At 58.3% G+C, this 14,045-nt stretch overlaps 5 protein-coding genes across 5 annotated transcripts; 1 reads left to right on the forward strand and 4 right to left on the reverse strand.

Annotated features, from left to right (window-relative positions):
* Positions 1 to 343: 343 nt before the first annotated feature.
* MFIFM68171_07427 (uncharacterized protein) lies at positions 344 to 2,039 on the reverse strand (the record flags this gene model as incomplete). Its single annotated transcript, XM_071062847.1, has 2 exons — positions 344 to 1,391; positions 1,459 to 2,039. 2 exons carry the CDS (start codon positions 2,037 to 2,039, stop codon positions 344 to 346), a joined length of 1,629 nt encoding a protein of 542 aa, XP_070918948.1.
* A 953-nt stretch (positions 2,040 to 2,992) lies between these two features.
* MFIFM68171_07428 (uncharacterized protein) lies at positions 2,993 to 4,741 on the reverse strand (the record flags this gene model as incomplete). The annotated part of the gene is made up of 1 exon (XM_071062848.1): positions 2,993 to 4,741. One exon carries the CDS (start codon positions 4,739 to 4,741, stop codon positions 2,993 to 2,995), a length of 1,749 nt encoding a protein of 582 aa, XP_070918949.1.
* A 441-nt stretch (positions 4,742 to 5,182) lies between these two features.
* MFIFM68171_07429 (15-hydroxyprostaglandin dehydrogenase [NAD(+)]) lies at positions 5,183 to 6,187 on the reverse strand (the record flags this gene model as incomplete). Its single annotated transcript, XM_071062849.1, has 3 exons — positions 5,183 to 5,403; positions 5,461 to 5,688; positions 5,770 to 6,187. The coding sequence occupies 3 exons, from the start codon at positions 6,185 to 6,187 to the stop codon at positions 5,183 to 5,185; spliced, it is 867 nt and encodes a 288-aa protein (XP_070918950.1).
* A 1,010-nt stretch (positions 6,188 to 7,197) lies between these two features.
* Positions 7,198 to 10,146, reverse strand: MFIFM68171_07430 (Chitin synthase regulatory factor 4; the record flags this gene model as incomplete). Its single annotated transcript, XM_071062850.1, has 5 exons — positions 7,198 to 7,209; positions 7,282 to 8,243; positions 8,329 to 9,653; positions 9,734 to 9,862; positions 10,064 to 10,146. 5 exons carry the CDS (start codon positions 10,144 to 10,146, stop codon positions 7,198 to 7,200), a joined length of 2,511 nt encoding a protein of 836 aa, XP_070918951.1.
* A 2,748-nt stretch (positions 10,147 to 12,894) lies between these two features.
* On the forward strand, positions 12,895 to 13,784 carry RPN12 (regulatory particle non-ATPase; the record flags this gene model as incomplete). Its single annotated transcript, XM_071062851.1, has 2 exons — positions 12,895 to 13,422; positions 13,515 to 13,784. 2 exons carry the CDS (start codon positions 12,895 to 12,897, stop codon positions 13,782 to 13,784), a joined length of 798 nt encoding a protein of 265 aa, XP_070918952.1.
* Positions 13,785 to 14,045: the final 261 nt, after the last annotated feature.

A 14,045-nucleotide genomic window follows, 5' to 3' on the forward strand; every position in this document is an offset into this window, starting at 1 on the left:
TCTTTTTCTTCTATTGTTTATGTTCTTGTTCAAGGAGCATTCTAGGCCTTGGATGAAACAGAGCACGCGGTTGAGGATAATGGCTGTTTGGTTTCCATTGCGTTGGTTCTCGTCTGCTGCCTTTCTTTTTCATTCAGTCAGTCACGGCAAAGCGTGGGATTACCTGACAGCAAGCACGGCACAGCGGTACGACTTGAGTGGTGCATCGTCATGGGGCGTTCGCTTATATTTCATATGATTCGCTTCTAGCGGTTGACTAGCGATATACGTGTAATATACAACCTTCTAATCTTGATGAGGAAGCTGGGGGGGTTGGCCTTCCTTGGATTATGCAGCTTGCTGTCTAGACAAGCCAGGCGGGTCCACGTCCGTACGACGCGTTTATCAACTGCTCCATCACCGCTTCTGATCCCATGGCTTCGGTCCTCGCCACCATCTTCTTGTACGTCTTGGCAATGATTCTGCAGACCCCCCAGATGCGTCTCCTGTTCGCTACGCCCATCATCGGCCCTGTCATGCCCGCCCGCAGCTGGGTCAGCCCGTCCAGCGCGCAGAGCAGACCCTTCACATCCACCCCCTTCATCAACTCGTCGTCCCTCAGCAGCGGCACCACCTCCTCCAGCCACGGCATGCTCACGCGCCGGATGCGGTGTCGCCAGAAGCGGTCGTTGCCGCGCAGCGCGCAGTGGACCACCCAGGAGGCGCTGCACAGGGACAGCAGGCTCTTGTCGTCGAGGAAATGGGAGATCCTGTAGATCATGTCGTAGGGGAGGCGGCCGAACGGGTCGGCCCCGACCTTGGGGGAGAGGTCGGCGGTGAGGAAGGACCGGGCGTAGCCGCCGCTCCGGGCGACGTGGGCGCGCAGGAAGGCCGTGACGGGATTGCCGGCGGGATCATCGGGATCGTCGGGATCGTTGGGCTTGTCAAGCTTGTCCGGGCCGTCGGGCCCGGAGACGCCGGGGTACGCCACCAGGCACTCGTGCCCGCGCCGCGACTCCCACCATTGCTGCGCGTCGGCGAGGACCAGGTCGCCGTAGCTGATGGGCAGGTTCGCGAAGCACGCCTCGCCCATCAGCCGCAGGGCGAAGTACAGCGCGTCTTTGTCGAGGCCCCGCGGGCTGTTGCTATTGTTGTTATTGCGGTTGCTGTTGCTGCTGCGGTTGTGGCCGCGGAGCAGCTGCTTGAGCGGGACGCGCCGGCCTACGACGTACAGCGTGAACAGCTCGAGGCAGGCGGCGTGCAGCGGGAAGCCGTAGTCCTCCTCGGAATGGCTGTAGCAGTCTACAATCCTCGGCTTTCTCCCTGGGTAGTTGGGGTCGCGCACTGCGCGGGGCCCTGGCCGGATGTGCATATTGCCGTGCATGGTAGCGCGACCGGGGGCGAGGAAGGTCCTGAGTCTCTTTGTGAGTACTTGTAACTGCCACTCGGCAAAGAGAGAAAGGGGGGGTGGGGGAATACTTTGATGGGCCTGCTGCATCTTTGTTGTAGCAGAGGCCGTACATGGCCGAGGTCCATCGGGTGTCCTGCCGGCGGATGACGTCCGGGTTGTACCTGAACTCGAGGTCTGGGTCCTCGGTGGACAAGTCACTGTCGTTGCCGTCGCCCAGGGTCTCGTCGTTAGCCTCGCCACGGTCCTCGCCATCGGTAGCTGAGAGGAGACTATCGGCAAGAGATAACTGGTTGTCGTCTTCGGCTTGTTCCGACACGGAGGATATGTCCCAGTCGACCGGTCCATCTTCAAACTCATCGCTATCGGTGTCACTGTCGGAAAGAGCGATAGGATCGTGGACGCTCACTGAATCGCTTTGCTCTCCATCTGACAGGTCGCTATCTAGGTTCTCATGGTCGTCGTCGGACTCCTCGGAGTTTGCCTCGCTCTGGTCGTCCTCGCCCGGCACTTGCTCATCTTCCCTGTCGCTTTCATCCGGTTCCTGGCTATTGGCCTCAGCGTGCGGGTGCGCTTGCCGGCGGGCTCTTTTGAATTGAAGGCCATAGAAGGGGCCCCCGCAGATAGCACAGTACGAGTCCCAGGTTCCCATCTCGTCAAAGCCAACGGGACACCCGGATATGTGGTATGTGGTATGCGAGTGAACTGGGTGTGTAACGAATGATCGCAGTGGTGTATGGACAATTCCAGAAGGATGCAATCAATTAATGATGGGAGGAGGTGGTTGCCTGGATCAGCCGCAGGTTGCGCATCGACGTGGCTTGGACAAGAGCCTCTGGATGCCTCCTAGGTCGCTGCAAAGGTGATTGGCCGCAGCGGTAGTTGGGCAGATCTTACCTGCAAATCATACTAGGCTACAATGGGCAAGCCTGGGAAAGTAGGGGAACCTACATGAATTACAGAAAATGTGAATGAAAATGAAAAATGCAGAACAAGCAAGAAAGATAATACAAGATAGGGAAGGACCAAAGTTGAATACCCCGTGGGAGAAACCTGCATAAGTAGTTCCCCAGGTTCTTTGTCAGCGGCGCTCAGCACCTTCTTAGCTTTGCCCAATATATGAAAGCGACATTACTTCTCTGTGGCCAGTTGGTGGGAATCAATGTTTCGGGTGAGGATGCTGAATTTCTTCAAGTAAAGAGTTTGGGAGAGATGATTAATTAAATATAACTCAAGCAGGGCCCCTTCCATTGCACTCGCGATGAGGCCTTGCTTCAAACGTCGCCCTTCTCTCACCATTCTCATCTCATAATTGGCCCTCACTTGATTCATGAGATCACTAACAATTCAAACACTGGTGGTGAGAACCCAGTTCTATAATTACCTAATTAATGCAGCATCCGTCAGCGGAGCGAGACCAAACCATGAACCTTACCTTATATGTCCCTAACTCCCCGAATAAGGTACCTTAATCATCACGACACTATCCGCCGTCCAAAAACCAAGGTCCTAATTCAAAAATTCAAGGTAAGCAGCCCAGCACCCTCCAGAAAAATACCAAACTTACCTTCTTGACGACAACAACAAAGACAAACAGCACACACTTCACTCCATACTCAACAAGCACCCGTACCACCAGCCCCCGCTCTCGTCGCCGCCGCGGTCGGCGGTCCCGAAGAAGAAATCGCCGACCTGCCGCGCCGCCGCGCCCGTGGGGTCGTGGGGGAGCCAGTTGGCCAGGCGCGCCTGGCCCAGCGCCGCGGCGTCGTACTTGTACGCCCCGGCGTCGTAGCCCGTGTTGGTGTGGCCCTCGTAGCGCGGGTACCGCGTGATGCCGTCGGCCCGCCCCCGCTCGCACGGCTGGCACGCCCCGCCCTGGCCCCGCAGGTACGGGTCCCCCCGCGTGCACCCGTCCTGCGCCGCCACGTCCACGCCCTGCTCCTCCAGCAGCCAGTCCAGCGAGCCGAAGTGGTCGGCGGCTTTGCCGAAGGCCGGGAACCCCCGGTCGTGCGCCCGCCCGCAGCGGCAGGTGTAGGTGTCGATTTCGGCGTCGGCGTCGGCGTCCGCGTCGGCGTCCGCGTCAGCGTCGATGTCGGTGTTGGTGTTGGTGGGGGAGGATGGGGAGGACGTTGAAGATGGAGATCGGGGCAGCGGCCCGGGGGATGGTGAGTCCGCCCGCGTATGCGCAGAGCTCGCAGGTGAGGACTCGCGTCCCTGCGATCTGTCCACCGAAGAAATGTCAGAGTCCTCGTCGGGTTCGGGTGTCGCAGGGGGGGTGTGTGGCATTCTGCCTACTGGAACGCGGTCTGGGCTCCTATCGTCTCCAGGTTTGGGGGAGTCCCTGCCCGGCGACTGGCCCACCGAGAAGTTTTCCAAGTCCCCAGCGCGGTCTGGTGTCGGGGGTCTGCGCCAGACCCTGCGTATAAGCTGGCGTATCAAGGGGTTGACAGAATCCGCCGACCGGCCAAGGGTAATGGGCTGGCTCCGGGTTGTTGATGATTTTTCACCCACCGGAGAGCCGTTGGAGCGCCCGGGGAAGCGAGGTCGTGGTGACGGCGTACGTGGTGTCCCGCTTATTGGAGGGCGGTAATTGCGATCAGGGGTGCAAGGTGGGGAGGAGGTCGCAGTTGCTGGTGGGCTAGGCTTTGGCACCAAGATCCCAAAGTTGATGACGGCGGCCGCTTCCCCAGGGTACCGGGGGTCATTCAAGGCCGATGGCTGTTTGGGCGGGAGAGGTTCTGGGGGGCCAGCGGCTTGGTAGAGTTCGAACCGCGCCGTGTCATGTTGCAGGGCCGACAGCTCTATCGCACTGAGCCTCCGCCACGCATCCTTAAGCCGCTCCGTCTCGGCATCATATCTCTGCTGCTGGCGGGCCAGCCGCTCACGACAGAAGTCTTCGTCTTCTTCCCGCGCCCGCTTTCTCGATCCCTGGCAAGAGCCCTCGTCTTTGAAGCGCTGGAGTACGTGGACGTTCTTATTCCTCCGCATGGCACTGTACGGATTCCACTTGGGATTCATCAGCCGCTCCCTCGTGTTTCGGAGCGCCTCCGGAGGAAGATAGATGCGCGATTCCATCATGTGGCGGTAGCATGGGAACGGTAACACACGGAAGTTATCGCTGATGGGGGGGTTAAGGTTGTGGCGGAAGCCGTACTTGTAGTGTTCCATTTTCTTCCGCAAGGGCTGGTAGTAGACATAACACCCCTGGAACGAGGGGACGTGGGTGGTCTGCTGATTCCCCTGGGAAATGACTCGGTCAGGGCAGCCGCACAGGTAGAATTGGTAGAAGTAATGGCATGTGCAGACTGGGCGGTCCCAGAGAAAGGGCGCCGTTTTGCGTGGAAATACGGCCATCTCGAACGTCTTTCGAACTGGAGCGTCGTTTGGGTCTCGGCGTATCAATTAGGTATTTGCTCGTATTAGCCGGTGATATATGACATCGAGTGTGGGATTTCGCGTGATGGAATAGGAGAACCTACCTGGGATTGCTTCGTTGCATTTGCAGCTGTTAGAACGATGGTCGACATGTGCAGTCAAAATTGGGCGAAAGTAGACAATACGCACTACGATCAGCTTGGAGGGCGGGGTTTAAAAGGGATTAAGCGCGCTGACGCCGTCGTGGGAAGACAAGAATGAATGAAATGTTGTGAACAATCGATTGTCTCCAGTTCCGTGTTCCGAGATAAAGAACTCCAGCGCCACCCTTCCAGCTTGACCTCTAATTTAAGCAACAATAGGACAAAGAACACGACCAGCTTCCTAGTTTAACGAGCATTATCTTCCGTGGGCACCTTGTCATGCGTACCCCAGCTTCCAGAACGTCTCAATATTCTGCCTGCTCTCCTCATCCACATACTCATGCGGCGGCCTGATAGTCACCTCGTCTCCATGGATCTCAGCTACTTCCCCTGAAACAAACGGATCAGCAAGAAACTGGTCCACGCCCCGGAGCAGTGTCTTCATAGGTGTAACCACCATGTGGTTGAGCAAGTCCTTGTCAGAGGCGATGTTTGTGTCTGGTACATGTCAGCCACTTTTCCTTAGCAGAGAGAGAGGTATCTGAATGAACCTACCCAGCACCGCCGGGGCCAGCGCATTGATCTGAATCCCGACTTTCCCAACCACCCTCGCCATCGACCGCACCAGTCCCACCACGCCAAACTTGGACGCCGCATACAGCGGCGCGATAGGCAGGGGATACAGCCCGGCGTTGGAAGCAGTGCAAATGATTGATCCCCTCGAAGTCCCCTTTCCCTCCATCTTAGGCTTCTTATTCATATAATGCACCGCGAGGTTCACCGCTGTCGGCCCATGTCAGCTTTCCAACCTCTCAACCTCAGATCCTCCCACCTCCAATAAGTGATCAAAGACTTGAAACTCACAATAAACAACCCCCAACAAATTCACCTCCACCGCCTTCACGCTCGGCCTCACCGGCGGTTCCCCATCACCATCGCCGCCGCCCCCGTCCAGCCGCACAAGACTCGACACGCCCCCCTCCGAGACCCCCGCGTTCGCAATCACCACATCCAGCCTGTTCCCGTGCGCCCGGAAGACCGCCTCAAACGCCGCCGCCTGCGAGTCCCACGAGGAGACGTCACACGCGTGGAACGAGATCTTGCAGGCGGGGAACTCGGCCGCGACCGACGCCGCGACGGACGGGCCGGCGGCGGCGTTGATGTCGAGGATGGCGATGGAATGGGTGGCGGCGGGCTGCGAGGCAAAGTGCCGGACGAGGGCGAGGCCGATGCCGCTTGCTCCGCCGGTGACGAGGATGGATTTGGAATCGTGGGTGGACATCGTATCAAGGGGGTTGGGATGGGGAGGGGAAGGCTTGACGGGTGGGTTTGATGTCGGTGATTGCTGAAGCTTTGGAGCAAGTCCCCATGGCTCGGGGGATGAGAGTAGTACGTAAGTTATATATGTATGTACATTACATACACGATTCGGGGTTCAAGGGCCAAGACGGGAATGCTCCTCCATCACTCCAACTCGGAGAACCCCCGCATGATCCCGGCAGTTGAACCGCCCGTCCGGAGACCCGGTTTGTGGATCCATAGTTTCACCACCTTTGTTTCTGTGATTCAGGTCAGAACAGCCGCCTCAGTCCTGATAAGAGGAACGTGCTTGAACTTCGTCATTCTCCAAGAGGACGTCTCTGAGGACATCTCTGAAAGCAGGCCGCTATCCTATGTCCTTTACTTTCCCAGCCCCAGCGAAGCGCTCTCGAGCCATCATAACCTCATGCATCGTAACTTTCTATGTCATCGCCTATAAGCCTCGTAACCGCACAGTCTCACAATCTCTCCAAAGACGATCCTGTCAAAGGCAAAGCCAACTGAGAGCCAAGTCCACCAGCATGCACCACTAAGCACGCAGATTCATGCAAGGATTCGCTTCCCACCGCCTCGTCCAACGTCTAAGCAGATACTTCAGAATCTATGGTGATGGGGGTAAAGGGGGGAAGGTAGCGCTACCCGCTTCCAACCACAAAGAAGTTGTTTATCGACTCATCAAATGTAAGTTAGGTATGTATGTATGTACAGAAAAGCGAGCCTCCCATCCCATCCCATCCCGTCCACCCGTTCCATTCCACGCCGCCAAGTAGTCGAACGAACATATGTCAGGTAGGTAGGCAGGCAAGAATAGCCAGCCCAGCGCAAACTCTAGCAGAAGAACTCGGCAAGCACGGCACCAATTTTTGTCCTCTCCATGGTAGGGAAGGTATTAAGGGATAGCGTGAGGTAGTATAGCCAGGCCACGCCGCATCGGACCCCACCAGGCCAGCGAGACTTGAGAGCGATGCGAGCTCACATGACAACCTAAATCAACAGCAATGCGTCAGCATGACCGACTCCAGCCCGTTCGGGAAGATAAATTCTCGAGCAACTTACGCAATCACCCTCCGTCTTGCCCTGCGGAATCCCCATCTCCTCGAAGGTAGCAGGCCCCTGACCCATAGTCTTCCCATCGGGATGCTTCAAATCCGCAGGAGCCGACGGTCTCCCACCGGCGCCACTACTAGGCCTCTGCGGTGCGGGTGTCGGCCTGACATTGCTCTGCGCGGGCGGCGCGCTCGACCTCCCCGTAGCGCCAGCCTCGATATGCGAGACGGGCCGGCCTGCACCTCCACCGACCGGCGGCCGAAGACTCGGACCATTGTTGTTCGCCGGCGCAGTCATCCTACCAGCAGTCGCCGGAGGAACGGCGCCGTACCGATCATACCCTCCTCCGGGACCATGCCCGTAGTCGCTAACCGGCCGCGCAGCAGGCCCGGGGCGGCCGGTGGGGCTGCCTCCTGCGTAACCACCGCCGGCGCCACTCATGTACGAGCCCGCCGGCGGAAGGGGGCCTTGCTGGTTGGGATTAGGTTTCTGCAACCTTGTCCGGGTGGGGTCGCCGACGGGGATTGGGCCTCCGAACCGCCCATCATGTTGCGGCGGCGGTGGCGGCTGCTGCATTTGCCCTGCCGGGCCCGGGCTCGGCTTCCGATACCCTGGCGGTACCTGCGGCTCCCAGCCGCCCGCTCCGGGCTGACTTGACACGGGGCGGCCGCGGCCGGCCGCGTTTTGCATGTGGCCGCCGGGAGAGATCGGGCGGATACCGAATGCACTCCCCGGACGGTCTGCATGCGGGCCGGCAAGCGCGGGTCCGCGAGCCGCGGGATTCAGGTGCGGGCCGCGCATGTCGTCTTCGGGGTATGGCGCAGTGGACTTTGGTCTGACGTTGAGCTGCGACGTGTTTTCATCGTGCGGGTAGGGGGCTGCCGGCTTTGGCCGCATCGCGAGGTCATTGCCGTCCAAGTTCATCGTGAAGGCGGGTGGTCTTGGTGCCGGATCGGGAAAGTCAAGTCCGGCTGCGAGGTTGTTAGCGGCCGTTGGCTGTCGGCACAGAAAGAAAACAGAAAAAAGAAAAAAAGAAAAAGAAAGACAGAGACTTACCGCCGGCGCCGTTTTGATCGCCCTCTCTCAACGTCGGCAAAACATCGTTCTGCCTTGCGAATCGCTCTGGCCGCTTGCCGCGCTGGGACCCGTGCTGCGACTTGATACGCGTGAGGGTTGTCGTCTCGTGGTCCTGCTTGGTCAGCGTCCGAGACTGGCTCAGCGACTCGAGTCTGTCCTTGGCGTCCTTGTTCCCGTGTTCGGCTGCGAGCTCGTACCACTTGCGCGCTTCACGGATGTCTTTCTGGACGTGGATGCCGATTTCGTGGTAGTATCCCATAGCGAACTCGCCCGTCGCCAACCCAGAGAGGGCCGCTTCCTGGGCGTACTTGAAGGCCAGCTGCTCGTTCTTGGGGAACAGTTCGTCGTACCCAAACAGGAACCACCTGCTCACGCCCAAGGCCGCTTCTGGTTGCCCCTGGCGAGCGGCGAGACCGTAGTAGTGGAGAGAATATGCCGGTTTGAAGTCGCACCCAAGCTGGCTAAGCTCATACGCCTGTCCCATCTTAAGCTGTGCCTTGGCGAAGCTGAGGTATGCCGCCTTCTCGATGTACTGCCGCGCGATCGTGAGATCGTAGGGAAGGAGCCCCTCGGGAATGCTGATGTCGGGAAGCTCTCGGGCGATGAGCATGCCGTAGACGTAGGCTCCCTGGGGGGCGTCTTCGTCGGCCGTGTCGGCGGCCCGCTGGATCATCTCCAGGCCTTGCAGGAAATCCCTCTGGTGTCCGTGCTGGCCCATGAGGTGCATCATACCCAGCCGGTAGTTGGATGCCGAGTCGCCCATGTTCGCGCCCATCGTGTAGTGCTTGATGGCGTTCCCAATGTCGTTGGAGTTCTCGTAGAGCATGCCCATGCGGTATTCGGCCCGTCCGAAGCCGTAATCGGCCGCCTTTTTGTAGAGCGAGTACGCCTCCCGCTTGTTCTCGCGGAAGCCGAACTTGCCAAACTCGAGCCATTTCCCCTTCATATACGTCGCTTCGGGATGATCCTGCTGGGCGAGGTAGTCCAGGATGTTGACGGCGTCGACGCGCAGCTCGTGCTCCGTCTTGGGCGTCGGCGGTCGCTCCCGGCCCTTTCCATCCCGCTTCCACTCCCTCGCCTGGGCTTCCTGCGAGACCTCGACCCATATGAGGGTGTCACGGGCCCATGTCACCTGCATCGACACATTGTTGGAGTGGAGGACCAGGTTGCGGGCCTGCCACAGGATTTGCTCCTTCTCTTCGTCGCTGGGCGGAATGTTTTCGCCCTTCACTTTGGGGAACGGGGAGAACGAAGGCGCGTCCATGGCTGTGGAGTCAGGAGCGCTGGTCTGGAAGGGTTTGAAGCTGTCCCAAAGGATTTCCCGCGGTCAGCGCTGCCGGATCCCCACCATATATATGGGTCCAATAAATGGTCTGGAACTTACTCCTTGGATTGGCCGCCCTCGTAACTCTGCGTGGTCGCGATGCCGTCTCGTCTAGGTTCAGTGTCGCGGGCTTCGAGTTCCATGCGTTGTATATCTTCCTGCATGTTCTGGGGCACCTCGGGCATTACCCTGCGGCAAACCCGACGTGGTGTCAGCCTTCAGCCTCGATCCAGCCTCACCGCTGCGCATGGGAGTCGAGCCTCATCCAATCGCTCCTCTTAGGAGGCGCCGAGCGGGCGGATCGGCGGGGGGGGGGATTCCGACCCAGGCAATCCTTGGAAAAAAAAAAAAAAAAAGAAAGAAAAGAAAAGAAAAGACAAACACGCTTACCTCTGCGGGGCTGGAGCGACGACCTCGGGCATGTAATAGTCATCGTAGCCCCCGGGAACAAACGTGGCGCCAAACTGCGGCATGTCTCGAGACTTGTCGCCGGGCAGAGGACCCGGAGCTGCATAAATTAATGAGCGAAAAGCAGTCAGCAGGAGAAGTCGTACAACGTTTAACCCTCTGCGCCTGTTCCCCGCTCCAATCTGTCCTAGGCTGCTGCTGGCTGGTGCCAACGATGGCGGGGACCTGGTAGGGCCGGAGATGCAAGGAGGGGCGCCAAGAGAACTGCTGTCCGTCGGGCTTCGGTTGGCTTCTGCGCGACGGACTCAATATCCGAGGATGTGGCTTGTCGATCGGAATCGCGGAAGTAGATAGTTTTTTTTTCTTATCGGATAGAGGGAGCAATAGTGTTTTGGGAAATGCGAGGGAGCCTCCGATCTTTTGAGGAGGGGCCAGGTCAAGCCGACAGTGGCTGTTACGCGGGTTGGAATGAAGGGAACCGGGGCCAACACGGGGGCCAGATGGACAAGGGAAGCATAAGCAGCAGCGCTCTGGCAGACCCGGTTTTGCCGAGAAACGGGCGATGAGGGTGCGGCCTGGCCCGGGATTTGCAAGGTGACGCCGGGGTGGTTTGGGCTGCGTAGCTGCGGCCTGCGCCACTCACGACCGCGCGATTCTCAGAAACCTTCATTAAACGCGGCTCTGGGTTTTCCCCCTTTGGAAACTGTTGCCTGCCGCGTATATCGGCCCGTCTCGCGAAAGAAAACAAAACGTGTGGAAACGGCCTCGTCAACTTGTGATCTGTTGCTGCTGCGAAGGCCCCAGTCGGCGATTCGTGAACGGCCGGGTTGTATGAATGTAAAGGCGCCCCTCCTTGGCAGTGTCCCGTTTCTAAGGTCGGCCCTAGGTGATCCTCCTCTCCACTATCATCCCTTGCCAGCACGCCGGTTGTTGTGGAGGCTCATTCCCGGAAATAGAACAGGGCTCCGCAAAGATCCAGTTGCATCTCTCGGCCTCGCATTCATTCACATTCACGTACCTGGATATTGCACAACATCATTGCCGGTGCCGGCAGTCGTGATCTGCGGGATCTGTTTGGTCCCTGCTTGCTGATTGTGTGCAGGAGCCGGCCGTGTGTATGGCCGGCTGTTCCAGGACGTCATGTCGACCGCTGTGGTGGGGTTGACAGGGTGCAGCACGTCTGCGGGGCAGCTTCAAGCTCTTGCAGAATGATCAGTCGGCTCGGTACTTCATGTAGGGGGCGCAAGTAGAATATTTCGTCATCTCAGCTCCCCAATATCTGCAGGTAGCCGAACGGGCTTTGGATGCTGCCGTGTGAGGACGATGCGTAAAGAGAAAAATAACTAGAAGCATGCAAGTGCCACTACGGGCCAATATCACGGGGATGCAAATGACGAAATTCAGAGCTTCAAGTCCCGGTAATTGTGCGACCTGGAGGGAGTTTGGAGGGGCGGGAAGCACTGCAGATTTAAAACATGCATCCCCCAGAACTAAGGGCCTGTAGCCCCCGACACCAAAGCTCAGCCATCGTAGAATACTACCGCATGAATGGAATTTGCACAAAACAACGCGTTGTATGCCATTTAGACCCCCCTCCTCCGGCCCCTTGATGGTACAAGCCCATGGCTCCGTGCGTTCCACATGTAATCAGTAGTGCTAAGTGCCGCAGCCACGTGCAACGGCTGCGTTTAAAGCTCGAAATGCGCCTGGTTCATCGAAATATGCCTTGTGCTAGGCCCTAAGTGGTGATGAGAACCACAGCGCTAGTCGCTGCAAACACGGGTCACCTCATCATGTTCCACCTGGGCGCAGCGCGGGAGGTCTGAGCTTTGCATGGATGGCGGCACGGGAGATAGACTTCAGGGGGACCCCTATACGGAGATAGAAGGCACAATACCACCTTTGCCCTTGCAAGGTTGGGCGCCAATCCTTCTGCGACTCTCCTTCATGGATAGGTGCACATGTCGAGATTGTGCACAACTGAGGCCCGGTGGCACCAACAATGAAGGGACAAGCAGCACAGCTGCCCTGTTCTTTGTGCCCTGAAACACTAATACTGTGCCACGGCAGCCCAAGACAAGGAAGCAATGGATGAGCAGCGGCTCGCATTCTTTACCTTTCTCGCCAGAACCGCAGCATAAGTTTAGGAAAGCGGAAGCGAAGGGGGGCTGTTGTTCAAGCCCACTAGCTGAGATGGTTTTGCGAACGCCATCGCCGGTGTTGATAAGCATGCACTCTCAGCCGTCTGCCAAGCCTGCTAGTCGCTCACGGATGAGCTATCATTGCGATGTCAGCTCGAGATGAAAGCGGAAATAGAAGATGTCAATATCAGACATGCGCCACGGGGTTACGGAGTAATGTAGTTAGGAATTCAAGATCTCCGCTCAGGTTACTCCCAGGTGACGCCAGCTGTCGAGCCCAGCTCCCGCCCAAAGCTGTTGCCAAGACCTGGAACGTCAGCCTTTCAGCCTGGCTGAGCTCGCTGCAAGCCTCACCTAAATGATCTAACGACCCTCGCCATCCATCAAAAGCCCTGGTTGCCAAACCATAGCCCATCTCTTCCACGACCACGACCACGACCGCAGCATCGCTCGGAAATTAAAGAACCCCCCAAAATAGTACCACCGCCAAATCGGTCATTATACCGCCGACCATCGAACCCAGCCGTCGGCGATCGATCAAGGGAGCTTCGGCCGACCTCGACCTTGCGCAACCCAGCCCGCCAGGCAACGCACAACCCGCCCGCGGGAAGACGAAAAAGAAAGAAGGAAAATTGAAAAGAGAGAAGGGGGGACACAAACATTTCTAGAACAATGGCCGACCGCGAACTCACCAACCTGCTCGCGACGCTCAAATCCCGACCGCTCCCCTACGAAGAGGCCGCCGCCCTCCTCTCGCGCGCCAAGCTGCTGCTCCTCCAGCTCCGCGCCCTGACCCCGTCGCCGTCCACCCCGCCCGCCCACCTGGCGCTCGCGCGCGACGTCTACGAGCAGGGCGCGCTGGCGTCGATCCGCGCCAAGAACCCGGACGCCTTCACGCGCTACGTGTCGCAGCTGCAGCCCTTCTACGAGACGGCGGCGGGAGCGGCGCGGAGCGAGGAGCGCAACAAGATCACCGGCCTGTACCTGCTCCTGCTGCTGACGCAGGGGCGGTATGCCGAGTTCCACAGCGAGCTGGAGGGCCTCGGGGTGGCGTCCGGGGTGGTGGACGTGGAGGGGGATCGGTACCTCGGGTATCCGATCCGGCTGGAGCGGTGGCTGATGGAGGGGAGCTATGACCGGGTGTGGAAGGCGATGAAGAAGGGGGAGGTACCCTGTGAGGAGTTTGGGGTTTTCTCTGAGGTGCGGCTCCCTTTTTTTTTTTTTTTTTTTTTATTCCTTCTGTTTCTCAAGGTTTTGACGATGATGAGGGTATACTAATTGATGATAAACAGATCCTCACCTACCAGATCCGCTCCGAGATTGCCTCGTCGAGCGAGCGCGCCTACCCCTCGTTGCCGCTCTCCTCGACAAAGTCGCTTCTCTTCCTCGAGTCCGAGGGCGCCGTCGTCGAGTTTGCGCGCAGCCGCGGCTGGACCGTCAAGGACGGCCAGATCTACTTCCCATCGGCGCAGGAGGAGGAGGGCGAGCAAGAGAAGGAGATGAGCAAGATGGTGATTGAGAATACCCTAGGCTATGCTCGAGAACTTGAGACCATCGTGTAGCTGGCCGCGACATCTGTGGATAACTTGATGATGGATGAATGGGAACAGCAGCGCTTTAGACGCTACCGCGTTCCGTTTGTTAATATGCCTACGTAATGATAGATGGGGCATAGAAGAGACGAGGCTCGAGAATAACAATGCCGTCACCAAACATGGGAATGATCAGATGGCTCTGCTTTTGCTACAACTAGATTCATATTCCGCATAGCAGACATGTCCACCCCCCGGCGCTATCAGCTATTCTAGACCTCCAGACTTTTC

This window comes from Madurella fahalii, assembly GCF_045866475.1.
Source record: "Madurella fahalii IFM 68171 DNA, scaffold_4, whole genome shotgun sequence".
Classification (NCBI taxonomy): domain Eukaryota; kingdom Fungi; phylum Ascomycota; class Sordariomycetes; order Sordariales; genus Madurella; species Madurella fahalii.